At 40.2% G+C, this 14,824-nt stretch overlaps 1 protein-coding gene across 2 annotated transcripts in view; it reads right to left on the bottom strand.

Moving 5' to 3' along the window:
- Positions 1-5,420: 5,420 nt before the first annotated feature.
- The window catches only part of TOX3 (TOX high mobility group box family member 3), a gene marked incomplete at both ends in the record, with an annotated part of 104,480 nt that continues 95,076 nt past the window's right edge, over positions 5,421-14,824 (bottom strand). For both annotated transcript variants that reach the window (XM_079723252.1, XM_079723253.1), the window contains 3 exons: positions 5,421-6,149; positions 10,325-10,405; positions 12,034-12,261. In XM_079723252.1, coding sequence (XP_079579378.1) covers positions 5,421-6,149; positions 10,325-10,405; positions 12,034-12,261 — 1,038 coding nt within the window. The remainder of the gene's footprint in view (positions 6,150-10,324; positions 10,406-12,033; positions 12,262-14,824) is intronic.

Raw genomic sequence — 14,824 nt, 5'->3', positions numbered from 1 at the left:
CTTGTTCCATTTTTCATTTGGCTTTTAGTGCCAACCGGATACTTCCTTCTCAAAAGTGAGTTAAGATAAAATCCTTCATGCATTCAATCAACTCTGATCCTACTGTTCCTTACTCAGACACTTTCAGTGCTTTTTGAATTAAGCACAAGTCCCCGGCTGGGCGTACAAGAACTTCTACAAATCTAATCCCAAACCTCCTTTCTAGCACTTTCTCCTGCTCACCTACCCCCAAAGCACTGTGTGTCCAAGCTGCTATATTCTCTCTCTCTTTTGTTTTTTTGGCCTCACCGTGTGGCTTGCGGGACCTTAGTTTCCCAACAAGCCCCTGCAGTGGAAGCACAGAGTCCTAACCACTGGACTGCCAGGGAAGTCCCTATTTGCTATATTCTCTACTGCTGTTTTAATGGCGCCTGTGCTTTCAACCCAGGTGGCTCTTCTCCTGTTCCGCCTTGTCTGGAGATGCCTCCTTCTTCTACCAGGACAGGACTTCTATCTCGGCCTGGTGAAATTCTACCTAACCTTTAAGACACATCTTAAATGCCAGTAATCCCATGCAGCTTTTCCTAATACCCCTAACCAATTGCAATCTCTTCCCTTTCTAAATAAATTGTGATTTTTCTCAGATTACCAAAAAAAAGCCAAAAAAAACCCACCACCACACGCACACACAACAACCCACATGCGTTCTATGTTGGCACACTGATCATCGACTACTGGGTGCTTTCCCTCACAATGAAAAAATAAAAGCTCCTAAAGTTAAGGATGGCTTTTATTTTATTTTTTTAACATGTATTATGAGAAATTTCAAACATATACAAAGTCAACAGAAGGCCCTCTTTATTTTTGCATCTCCTTCGGGACCTATCATAGTGTTTTGCATGTAGCAGAAGTAAATTTAAGTAATTAGGGCCTTAGGCAAATAGAGCTGTCGGTCTGCATATCTGGCTCCCTGTTTGCTGGATGGTTAAGCTTTCCCTTAGCAACACACCAGCACATACAACCCACACACCTGTAGGATCACAGTCAACATGGGTTAAACCCATTCACCAACTTTCAAAATTCAGGGAAAGTGCTTATTCTCAGGGTGATGTCGGAGAGTCAGCAAAGCGAACTGTGTCTGAGAGGATGAGGAGAAAAACTCATTAATATTAAGAACATTTTCTAAGAGGATTCTAATCTGGTTGTGTATCTGTGTGATTTTCCAGGTGACGCACATCTCTTGTAAATGTGAAATATTTGACAGATATCCTACAAGTGTTAGGGCTCTCTCCACATATCAGAGTCTTAGCCTTTCTTTACCTTGCATTATTAACTGACACAAAATATCATTTTGAAGAATCCTCCCTCTTCCAAACCCTCAGCTCAGACCCTTAATTCTACTATTTGAGACAGACTTTTAAAGACATTTTGTGCCTACCTAGCCCATTAAATTTTGCTGTTACTGTGCGTGTGTGTGCGTGTGTTTGGGGGAGCAATGAAATCCTTCAAGCAAACCAGAATTCTAGAGTGATAGCTTACATGCCCATGCTGTGTCATCTCCAGTTCACTCAAACTGACTGTACACTTTGCTCTTCTGTGAGTGCATGGAAGATCAATAAATACGGGGAAACTCCAGCCCAGCTCCCCACTTTCCCATCCGATGCGAGTAGGTCTGAGGCGGATCATGCTCCTGTGACGTGTGTGCCGCAGCTCAGGCAGGCAGGTGGTGCGGACCCAGCTCCCCACTTTCGCATCCGATGCGAGTAGGTCTGAGGCGGATCATGCTCCTGCGATGTGTGTGCCACAGCTCAGGCAGGCAGGTGGTGCGGGGACACCACTCAAGCTTGGCCTATTCAATCCCGAGTCCTGTACCGCGCATTCATGCATAGCAAAACACCATCTGGTCCTATTTTGCCTTTAGCAATCACAGCTGACCAAGAACGATAATAACAGCTGTTGCAAAACAAAAGCCAGACAAAGGGGGTGGGGACGGGGGCGAAGGAAAGGTTAGATGGAAGTCCAGTGCTGAAAAATGCTCCATGAAGTGAGAAATGGGAAAGAAACCATTCAGATGTCTGAATGGACACAGCAGAGGACTGCTACTTAAACTTGAGATATTAATCCATCTGTCTAGAACGCTTTCAACCCTCCGTCGGGTGGTAATATATTGCAGAAATTATGCTGCACGAAGGCATTTAAGCTTCTGTTCTTTGAGTCGGGAGCTAATGACCCCGTGTCAGCTAAAAACGAAAACTCCTTATCTTCTTTCATCATAAGGCAGGACAGGTTAATGCACAAAAGAGAGTCTGTTTAGCCAGAGTAATAAAATAGTGTGCACATGGCAGGGGAGAGAAAAGGTGTGTGGTGGAGGACCGGGTGAGTGGCGGGAGCCTCGTTAATGTCTGTGGACCACTTAAGAGGGAAAGCAGTTAGGCCGTTTAGGTGTCCCGCTAATCAGATACCACACTGCTCATGCCTATTTTTCATTACCCTGATTCATTTCTGACCTGTAAAAGTACACCACGTACTTACTTATGGCTCAGAAATAGGAACCAGTCCTGTGTACAAAGTGAAATACAAGTTGACTCATAATGTGTTTTATCGGATCCTGAGAATAATATGGTAACAAGGTTGGGGAATTCTTTTCATGATTCAAGCTTTCTGACATTTTCAAGACATAGTTTTGCCTGGTGATTAATGCTTTAAACTGTAGTAATTAAGCTATTTTTTTTTCTTGAAATTGACCATCAATGGCTTAGCAGTATTTAATCAGATGTGATAAAACCCAAGATTTATAAAAATCATTTAATAGATGATACAACACCTGCTTCTAACTGCAAACAGTTGAAAACAGACTTCATTTGCAATTCAGTCTTATCACTAGTGACATTTTTTTTCCCGAGCAATACTTCATGGTTTTTCAAAATGACAATTACAGAACTAATACACAATTACTGTCACATGTAGTTTAGCAATTAATTTTGAAGACATTTGTCTAAAGGTTTCACAACAGAATATAAAATGGCTCTTATTGTTATGTAATGTTAGTTTCAATTCACAGAAAATCTTTTACCATCAGCTCTGCTTCTGATGGGTTTGATGCAAGCAGCTCATTTCTTTGTGGAATACAATTGCTCCCTTGTAGATGCGATTAGGCATCATTCTTAGACTGTTTGAACACTGATACCTGTCAACTAATACATCTTATGAAAAGCTTCAATTTAGACATAAATTTTCCTACAGCCAGAAATCTATAAATTTATAATTAGAATCTCTTGCTGTTCAATATTTGTACATAATGCAGGGGATGAGAAGATTATGAAATATTGAAAGCTGAATTCATTATTCATAGCCCACAACATACAGTAAATATTCTTTGAAATACAACAACAACTTTGAGGAATCCATATTCCATTATTTTTTGAATGTCTTGCACACAGTAGCCATGGATACCACTACTCACACCCTAATTTTTTCCAGATTAGGATTCTGGTCAGGGTTGACACTTGCTGTTTTTAATTTTCATTTTATCATAAGCAGTTGAAGACTGTTGCCAGTGGTAATTTGCAATTTTTATCAAGACCTCTTCATTATAGCTTCTGACAGGACAGATGCTGTAATTAATCATGCAGGACAACTGGGGATAGTGGTCACACTGTTCTCAAAAAGGAGTCACTACAGAGCAGGAAAAGGGGGGAAGAAATGGGCACTGAAATAATTATTTTGGCTTAAGAATTAGCATTCACCATCTATTTTAACAGCAATAAAAACACAGTGCCAGCTAGTCCAAGCCCCACATAGAAGACAAGTGCTTTTCCCTCTATACTTACCTTGCCCTTGCATCTTAACAAAATGATAATCATAAAAAATTTCTAATGGTTCTATTTCTTTTTCTTTTTTTTTCTTTTTTGGCCGCACTGCGCAGCTTGTGGGATCTTAGTTCCCCGACCAGGGATTGAACCTGTGCCCTCGGCAGTGAAAGCGAGGAGTCCTAACCACTGGGCCGCCAGGGAATTCCACTAATGGTTCTATTTCTAACGGTTTCTTTCTTTTTTTACAGGCTCTGGTTTGGGGCCATGCAATCCACATACTTGGCTATGAATCTCTTATTTCCAGTTGAAAATGGAAGAAGATGCTTGGGCTCAAACACAGGTTGGTATGGGACCTATTTCCCCCATCTTCTACATATTCAAGGAACCAAAAGTGAAATTTGACATATTTTATTTTGAAAAGTGAACAGTAGTTGCCTGGTTGTTGCATCAAAATACAGTCTGCAGTTTTTACTGAAATGTGTTTATTCTATAGCAAGATAAAAGCATTTTTGTTTTAGTTAAGCAAAATACAAACAACTTAATTGCTGCTATCATAACTCATAAAAAAGTATAAAACAGCATAAAAACACAATAAGCAACGTAGCAATGAATGGTTTATGTCACCAGTGTTTACGTTAAAGCCTCGTTTATGAAAACTTTACAACACATGATATGAAAACTTACAACTTTGAAAGAAAATATTTACATTGATTATTCAGATGCGGTGCGCCTTTTAAATATTCTACTGGTATTACATCATAATAAAAACTCTTGCTCTTTTTTTTTTAAATCTTAACTTTTGTAATAACTGTCTCCATTTAAGTGCATTTCCCTTTTAAAAATACAGTGTTTTTCATTTTCGAAACTTGTCACTCAAAACACAGAATATAATATTCACATTCTTTTCTTCTAATTGGAATGAATATAATGGGCTAACAGTGGTCATAGATATTGTTACAACATATACTGTGGTTTGAGTTGGAGAAGTCATGGGTAAAAAGTGAAAAGGAGTCAATAATTGAAACTAATCACTTGCATTTTTTTTTTTTTTCTGGAGAGATTTAAGGAAAAAAAATAAGAGCTTTGGCAAAAGTCTGTGATTTACATTATTTTTTTCATGACAAAAAAATGCCATCAACGATTGACGTCATACAAATGTTTGTATGAAACTGGATTTTCGTATTTCAGGTAGTTACGACTGTGCTTTTTATTTTTAGGGCTTCGGAAGTTCCAATCGCCTTGAAGTGTGGTTTCTTCACTTCGGGAGAAATAAGGCCATTTGCTATGACTCAGAGAGGCCAGTTTATTATAATCATCAGTATGTCCCAGGATTCATTAAACGGTTTGATTCACATATTGTAGGTAGAGCCTGAATAAATTAAAAAAAGGCATCACATAAAAGAGCACAGCTTTTCTTGTTTAAAAACAAAGTGGTTTAGAGTCAGCTAGAAGATGATTCTCAGCTACACTGTAGTTCTTATTGCCTATCTAATAGACACTTGAGAGGACCGCGTGATCTTTTACACATTTCTGCATAACCAACACCGACTCACGAGTTGCAGCCACACATGGTTTACTCTCGGACGCCACTCTTCTCCAGATGCGCAAATCCGCCTGCCACGTGCGTCTTCAGAAAATACTGACCTGCGATAATACTTGAGTCTGTGTCTGAGACTGTATCTGTGACTGGTGCTGCTGAGAGGCTGGCTGGGGGCTCCCGATGGCGGGGATGGGGGATGTAATCTGGGAGGTGACAGGGGAGTGCTGCCGAGGAGAAGGTTGGGACTGATGCTGCATGTGCTGCAGCTGCTGCAGCTGGAGATGCTGCTGCAGCTGCTGCTGCAGCTGCTGTTGGTTGATTTGCTGCTGGAGGTGCTGCTGCTGCTGCAGGTGCTGCTGCATGTGGTGCTGAAAATGCTGCTGCTGCATCTGCTGCTGGATCTGCTGATGCATCTGGTGCTGCTGGAGCTGCTGCTGCTGCATCTGTTGCATCTGTTGTTGTTGTTGTTGCTGCTGCTGCTGCAGCTGCATCTGATGCTGCTGGGTCTGCACTGAAGGGCTCACTTGGGTGGAGGACGCCGAGCCCACCATGGAGCTGATCAGCGGAGCCCCAATGTTCGATGGCATGTTGGCTGCGATGGTGACCGAAGTGACAATCTGGTTCATGGGGAGTCTCATGGTTAAGGGTTTGGGAGCGATTGACCTAGGGAGCGATTGTTGGAGAGTCTGAGGGGAGGCCGACACTGTTCCGTGCTGAGACAGAGGAGGGTTGAGAAGGAGGGAGGAGGTCAAATTGGTGGACGCCAGGGTCTGCTGAACAGAACGAATGGTCTGGGCTTCTGCTGATTCGGCAGCAGCCTGCATTTTGGGGGAGAAGGTTGGGGTATTTTTAGTATTGTAAACTGATGACAAAAATGGCCACCATTATTCATGCTTCCCTGAACCCAAGCACTTTGTCATGCAACTTTAAAGCTCCTTTCAGAGGTGGAGTGGAACTCCCCACCCTTTGAATCTGGGCTGGCCTGGCACCTTTGCTCTGGTCAACAGAATGTGATGGAAGTGAGGCTTCAAAGTCTGTTTGTCTGTGTCTCTCAGAACCTACCACCTCGTGATGACAGCCATGTGGCCCAGTTACCCACTCAAGAGCCAGCTCACTGCCAGCCAACTGCCACGTAGGTGTATGAGTCCAGCACCAACCCCCTGAGGCTGACTCTACACAGACGAGCAGGACTAGCTGATTCTGCCGAGTCTTGGCCTAGATTTAAAGACCCAGCTAGTTAACTGGCACTTTCTGGGATAAATGCTTATCTTTTTAAGTCATTGGGCTTGGGGCTGGTTGTTACACAGCACTATTGTAGTAAAAGATGACTGATACATATATTTAAGAGTAACAATTCTTTAGCATTTAAGTCTGAATTAACGTCACCAGCAAGAACCATTTTGAAAGACAACAGAGTATAGACTGCCTGAGTTCAAATCTAGTTCTACTACTCAACAACTTTGTGGCTTGGAGCAAGTTAATTCATTCATCTGTTCCTCAGTTTCCTCATCTATAAAATAGTGTTATATGGTATTCACCTTGTATAGAGGTTGTGAGAATTAAACTAACTCATATTTATTAAGCATTTAGAACAGTGCCCAGCCTACAGAAAGCACTTTGTAAATGTTAGCTATTTTCATTAATTAACAATTACTACTACCAGAAAACAACTGTTACCAGAAAACTTCAAAGCCCTGTATATAATAATCAAAGCTTTGATTATTTGTAACAGTGCTCACTTGAGTATAAGAAAAACATAACTGAATTCTTTAGAGACACTAAATTGAAGTACTTTACAACTTTAGAAGTATTTTTAGTTTACCAAATATTTTCAAAATTTAGCAAAGGAGTCATACATAAGGGAGAAAGTTCAGCACTCATGTGACTGCGTAAGCTGTTATAAGATAAACAAATGACCTGGGGCTCAACATGAAGAGAAACTGCCTAATATATTTTGTACTAAAAACACATAATTACCTCCACAAAAATAAATTATTTTAAATGCAACTGGGCTTGGAATAATTCCTCTTAAAGTCTATTTTTTCCTCTTATTCTTCACAAAATTTGGGTTTTTTGTAGGGGGTGTGTGTACGGGGCGGGGGAACTTGGCGGCATCAAGCTGCCATCCACTCTCTTTAATGATTCTGAAAGTTTATTTCTAGATTTTTACTACCCACATTTATAAAATCTACTATTAGAAGAAACCTGAGGAGTGACCTTACATGGAGAATCACTCAAGGTAGGAAAAGCCATGGCCGATGGCTTCTGTTTGAACACCTGATCAGTGTAAAGCTCCGTCCATCGGTGGACAGTTCTCTGGTTTTGTACAAAAACTCAGGGGGCGCTGCATATTACTGGAGGGTTGTGTTCTGAAGCCTTTGGGTAAGAAGAAACCTGCAAATACTCATAATTATCTTTAAAAACAACCATTAAATCACCCACAAAGTAGAATACACACAGTCTTCTACATATAAACATGAACATTATTTTTATATACTCTAATATCAAAAAATCGCCAAGCCAGTCTTAAGGAAGAAACTACAAGGAAAGTCTATATCTAAACACCTGGGCAATCACACCATTATGCCTATGAGATACTCCCCTAGTGGAGAATGGAAAAGGGTGGATGGCTGTGAAGAGCTCCTGTTCGCCTGCCGGGTCTACTCCCTCCTGGTTGACTATTAAGCTTCTATTAATTTTGTTGGTTGTTGTGAAGATTAAAAGTGAGAGTAGAGTCACATCTTAAGGGAAAATTCCGGGCTCTGATTGTAGAGACTTAAGTTAAATGCACGTGTGATGTTTATTATTTCTAATGTTGAGGCTGAAATCTCGCTCCCCTTGTAACCTCACTCCTTGGATGAGTTCTTCCATCCAGGGCACAGAGATCAAGCTTAGGCTTCCCTTCCATTATGGCTCTTATATTTGAGGACCATAATCATATGCCCCCAAATCTTTGCTTCCATGATTCTTTCAATTATTTAAATATTATTGGATTTTCGGTCCTTACCATCGTGGAGGCAACCTGCTGGAGGGCCTTCAATTGGTCAACCATTGGGAACCAATTCTTTTTTTTTTTTTTTTTTTTGCGGTACGCGGGCCTCTCACTGCTGTGGCCTCTCCCGTTGCAGAGCACAGGCTCCGGACGCGCAGGCTCAGCGGCCATGGCTCACGGGCCTAGCCGCTCCGCGGAATGTGGGATCTTCCCGGACCGGGGCACGAACCTGTGTCCCCTGCATCGTCAGGCGGACTCTCAACCACTGCGCCACCAGGGAAGCCTGGGAACCAATTCTTTAGATGTGATCTAATCAGCAAGCTGTACAGTCAGATGCTGCTTCCTGTGAGATCACCATATTAGCAGCTATTTCACACTTTGGGTTCAGGTTGAAATTGTTCTAAATTTATACCTCAAGGACTATTTTAGTTGCCTGTCATGTCTCTGACTATAAATTTAGGGTGCTCTCAACTGCACTTATCTAATGAAAAAAACAAAACAAAAACACCACCCCCAAACAATTTGGATTTATTCTTTTTAAATTCCATCCTGTTGAATAGTTTTTTAGAATCAATGGAATCAATCAATCCATTTGGCAACATTTCCGAATCGGATTTTAGTATCCAACGTAAAACGTTTAAGTTATCCCTTCTAAGTCGGTCACAGACCTGATCAGCCCAATCATGGATGCTATTTCCAGAATGCCTTTTGAGTTACTGGCTCTTGGCTTAAATCCATGTATGATCAATTATTCATGCTCTAATGCACAAAGATCACCTCTACCTGCTTCTAGGTAAATGAATGAATAAACGATTCACGTAAGAAGTACATGCACATTGTTACTCTATTCATGTCACTCCGTCTAATTAGCCATCAAGTACACCTCAATTCTTAACATCTGTGGCCCACACATTCTACCAATGTGCAAATCCCCATCCAGAATAGGTATATCTCTCAATGTGCACCTTCCAGAGTCTCACAAAAAGCTTTTGCTATGGACCTGATGAATGTTTTCTCTTTCTAATGAAGTGGGAAGAGTCCTAAGAGCTATACCTATGAGGTATAGGAGTACCTCTCTTGATCTGGTTCTGAGCAGCTGCCAACGGTGGATCTTACAATTCCGGTGAAGAAATGTTGTAAAGACAAGAAAAGAGGGCTAAACCTTTTTTAAATGGCTGTGCCGGCAACACTGATCATGCCCTGAGGCCCTAAGTGGTACTCTGTGGCAACAACAATGACAATGAAATGGGATCTCTGCTTGCCAGGGGAAACACATCACGAGCAAAAACATCAGTTCACATTATCCTCCCCAAAGCCTCTCTAAATTCTAGGAAGGCTAAGGACAAAGTTAATTAAATGTTAAAAATATAAGGTAACAGCTCATGCTCCTTTTGGATCAAGGTAATAATAATCCAGAGTGACATTTGCTTTGGACTACTGTTGCATTTTATAATACATCAGGGCCCATTGTATATTCTATGTATAATACGTGTATACATGTCTTTTTTAAAGTACTTGGAGCATAATTTTATTTTAAATAATCATGAGGCTTATTTATTTATATGATGTGGAACAGTTTGGTCAAAAACGCAACATCCTCTATTATATTATATCCTCTATAATGCAACCACTGGAGAATTTATGATCTGATGTCCAAAAATGCCTGACAAACATACTTCTCAGTTTAAATAGAGGACATTAACACAGATCTCAGTCCCCGACGGGAAGAAAGGGGCTGTTTGAAATCTGTCTAAATAGCTTCAACATACATATATATAGAGATCAGTGACTCTTGGAAACAATCTGGATTCATAAGCTTGAATGAACACTTATTTTCCATGCCATCCTTGGGGTGATCTCTAATGGGAACAAATAAGTTTATGAGTTGTTCGAGATGCTTTTTTTTTTTTTAAATCAACTCGAAGAGGAGTTGCATTTATGATTTCAATGCTCCAGGGCTCCTAACTCTCTCGGAGACTGGCCGCCCCTGTCCGGGTTTACCTTAGAAACGAGGCTGGCCCTATATGCAGCCAGGGCTTTCAGGTATTCTTTTTTGGCGGCTTCCGTTTTCCTTTTATAGACCTATTAAAAGACCACAATCAGCACCACCTTTAGCACACACATTCTCAGTCATAAAATAACTGCTGGTCAAATTACGTGCAACAGAACTCACATAAAATGTTGGTCTCCCTGGCTTTGATTTTTAAATGTAGAAACACACACACAGATATTAAAACAAAATGAAACCCTGCCACCCTCACTGGGGCACAACTCTGACGTTTACTATGGCAAACAGAAAAAGATTTCCGGTTGCAGCATAGAATTCATGAGAGTAACAGCTAAGGGCCTTCTGTTCGGGCAGTAAATAAGGTAACAACGATGAAATTTGCGGCAAATGGTTCAAATTATAGAAAGTTAAGGAGCTTCTCCATCCATGTCTTCTTTCCCTCACACCCATTTCTAAGCTGAAACAAACCAGAGGATGAAAAACCAACAATAATAGGGAAAGTGTGTGAAGACAGAAGAGATAAGATGGAGGCCTTTCAACCTGGGTTTTCTTTTGGAGAAAAAAAAAAGAAAAATCAGAGATAGTGAAAGATGAAAGATTTCCATTAGTGAGACCAGTGAGTTACATAAATATATTCCAGTATATTAAACCTCATTTGGGCTTCCTTTTCTTAAACCGTGGTGTCTGATGGCTGGCTGTTATACTAAAGTGCAACTATCCTTTCCTCCAGAATTTAAAAGTTAGATGCAGCAGTTTGCCAGCCCCCTTAGGATTACATTTCTAGGGTAGAAAATCAGTCTGCCGCATAGAGCATGAAGCTCAGTGCCAACAAACAGGCAGATTCTACAGTTGCACCATCCCAAGGAAACCAGTTGGTAGGAATGAGAAGGAAGGAAGAAAGAAAGAAAGAAAGAGAGAGGGAGGGAGGGAGGGAGAAAGGAAGGAAGGAAGAAAGAAAAAGAAAATCAAGGGTTTTCCATTCCTTATTCCTGAAACAGTTATTCTGGTTTATTACTAATAGGGGTCTATTCTTGTGAGGATATGGAAAATCAACGCCCATGAATGGTCACTGGAGCTTCATGCAAGGAGCCAGGGGAGGACTGAGCCCCGAGGAAACCATTCTTCTCTCCATTTCTGTGGAGGACTTGCACGGGGAAAGATGGGAAGCTGGACCCTAAGGAAGTGTCTCCCACCAGCGTGGCTAATCTCTCAATGCCTCTCATACAGCCACGCTTTCAAATGAACTTGGAATAAAATTTCAAATGCCCGATGACAATAATGAGACACGCAGAGTCAGCTTCAAAGTTTGGAAACCCCCCAGGAGAGCACAAGAGTTCCGAAAGATGATCAAAAAAAAAAAGGCAAGCAGGATGGACCTAATCCCTTTGTAGTGCCTTTTTTGAACAAAGGGGGGAAAAATTCCACATTATTTCAAATGAAAAGATTATCATCAAAAGTTTATGCTTGCAGGATACTGCCTGGATCTCCTCCAACTCTCTTCTGAATGGGTTCTGAACACACACCCTTAAGGGAACTGAGAAATCCATATAACTGCAGAGTGGTTTGGATTTATATGTTTGTGTTTTTTAATTCCATAGCTTAGAAAGGCTTTCATGGGAAGCAATCATATTAAGTGGATGTATTCACTCAGAAAAGGTGTAAAGAATAATCTTGCAATGACCATGATGGATCTTTGCCTCACCTGCTTTTGTTCTTCTCCAAGGCTGTCCCACATAGATGCTACGATTTTTGAGACCTCTCCAAAGGTTGCATTAGGGTTTTGACCTTTAATTGCAGCCTGTGTGTCTCTGAAAAACAGGGCATATGCTGACACTGGCTTCTGTGGCTCATTGGGATCTTTCTTTTTCTTTTTCTTTGGAGTCTTGGGCTTCTTGCCAGAATCAGGAGCAGCTCTTTTCTCTCCAATGGCCTGCAAAGCAGGAAGAAAATTCACTGCCTAGAATGTACTTGCAGAGAATGCAGAAAGACTTACTCAGGTCCCCAATCGTTCTTTTAAAGTTTTGTTAAACATCACCAACAGATGAATCACCACCAAATGTGGGGGAGGGGTAAATTTGCTTAGAGTTAACTGGACAGCAGAGATTAGCATTTAGAACATTGACTAATGAGACCCAGAAGTATCTTCAATACATTCGCAACATATGCTCTAAATAGCAATTATGAATAATGAAAAACAGAACGCTCTGTACCGAGTAATGCCATATATATATGGGCTACACATGTACCCATAAACAAAATATTTTACATTTTCAAAGGTTTTAGAAGTAAACCTAAATACTATTCAGGATGTTGATCATATTCAGATATTTTATATAAGGTCCCTTAGCCATAGAGGCATACCATATGTATGATCAGTCTGAATTGATTTTTTTGAGGCTTGGTCTTTTATTTTACCAGAATATTACTTTGCTAATGGTCTCCGGAAACTCAAATGGAAATTAGCTCTAATCCCTACCTAAGCTTGCACAATAAGGGAAAGGTCACTTTTATTTTCTAAAACAATAAAAACTTCCTAAAGAATAGGATAACAAGAAATGTAAAAATGTCAAAACTCTAAGTAGAGCTAGAAAGGAAATTGATACTCTTCATAAAATTAAAAACCTGTAAAAGAGCAGCAACAGTAGATACTTAAAATCACCAAGGCTAAAAAGAAGACTAATAAGACGATGTTTATTATTACATATAGTAAGTAACCCTGCCCACAAGAATACTGGCCTAGAGACGCTCACACATATTCACAATGAACTCTGAAACTGAAACCATGGAGATGATATGGGTACAGTTCCCCAAATTTATACACCACTGAGCTCCAATACTCACCTGCTACCATCATCTAATTTCAACAGTCATATAACATACTCATCAGAGAAGCAGGGGAAATGATTTATCAACCTTGTTTTATCTCCCCCTAGATTATGATATGACTATATTGGAGATAATTTTGCCATTAACTTCATCAAGAATGCTGAAGTGTTTGACAAAATCTGTTTTAAAAGCCAGCCTTGGGCAAGATCAACAGAGATAGATTCAAGTAGTAACAGATTGGCTTTTAATGGCCTTGAGTCTTGAATCTTAATTCAAAATTTCCAAGAGTATCATTACTTTCTGAAAGAGGGTCATTGGGAACTTAATCCAATTACTAGCATTCTTAGGGAGGAAACTGATAAGTAACTTTTCTTTGAGAGCTCTGAACCCTCAAGGTGTTAGGAAACCAAGAGCCTACTTGTTGGTGGGCCTGTTGTTTGTACTGAGTGATAACCACACCCATACTTTATTCCAGTAGTTTATGCACTTCAGTAGGTGTTAAGCTAGATCTCACCTCTCCTGCAAAATGCCATCTTTCATAACTCACACGATTAATTCAATAAAATTCTGTAGACCTCATAGTCCTTTTTCTAAATCCTCAGAATAAGTGCAACTTGTTTAATCTAGTTAATGAATCTGAACTTGCAAGGGAGTCAGATGTCTTTTCAGTTAGAGCTTCAATTGGAGTCAAGTTTTCCTTCAATGAAAAAATATTACGTAAGCCACATGAAAAAAATATATACACAGATTTTTCTGAGTCAAACAACTCTATTCTTTTCTTGGAAGAGAATTTGGCACTGTTTGCACCAACAGTACCCTGACCAATGGCAAGATGAAAGTTATTTCCAGTAAAGCTTTTTCTAAATAAGAAGAGTTCTATTTCATTCTTTGTGAAACAACATTCAAGTGTTGACAACCTTTGCCGTCTTTCTTGGACAACCATGACTTGCCTTAATCATCATTAGCTTTTAAGAATAAACCCGAAATAAAGAATCTCACAGTGTAAATAAAAGCTCAGAATTAATTCTCCTAAAGAAACTTCTGCATAGTTGACTCAAAGGGCTGTGAAAAAATGGAGAAATAGCTTTACCCAAAAGACATAATCAACAATAATGTTAATCTTCCTTTTTTAGCTAAGTTGTTTAAGAGGTATACTGGACTCCTTGTCTTTACACAAAACCTAGACCCTGGCTTAAAATGGAACAAGCTAAGAGTCACATAAAAGGTTCTCTTTATTTAGAGGTGACAATTTCAGATTGATACAGAGGTAAGTATTAAGATCAGTAGGAATGTGAACCAAATGAAAGGACTCCATTTGAAGTGTGTAATAGCCAGTTATAACTCAGCTGTATCTTATACACATGCCTCGAGTTTCTTTATTACTTTTCACTTCATCCCACTGAAGTCCTTGTGAGTGTGAACAGAGACTGCTAAGTGCATTTCCCCACCTTGTGTCCGGTTGGGAGTTGACATAATGGGATAGACCAAGTCCTCTTTCTTAAAATCCCTGCAACATTTCTCCTCTTTTCAGCTAACCTCCCTCCTCTTTTCATCACCCGCAATCTTTTCTAGCTCCTCTTCTTCCATTTCTATGTAAACGTAAATGATGCTCAAGGTAAAAACAAATGATGCTCAGTGTTCTGGCCTTGTCTTGCTCCTTACGCACT

This window comes from Hyperoodon ampullatus (genome assembly GCF_949752795.1).
Source record: "Hyperoodon ampullatus genome assembly, chromosome: 18".
NCBI classification, from domain to species: domain Eukaryota; kingdom Metazoa; phylum Chordata; class Mammalia; order Artiodactyla; family Ziphiidae; genus Hyperoodon; species Hyperoodon ampullatus.
This window is presented reverse-complemented; position numbering and strand designations above follow the sequence as displayed.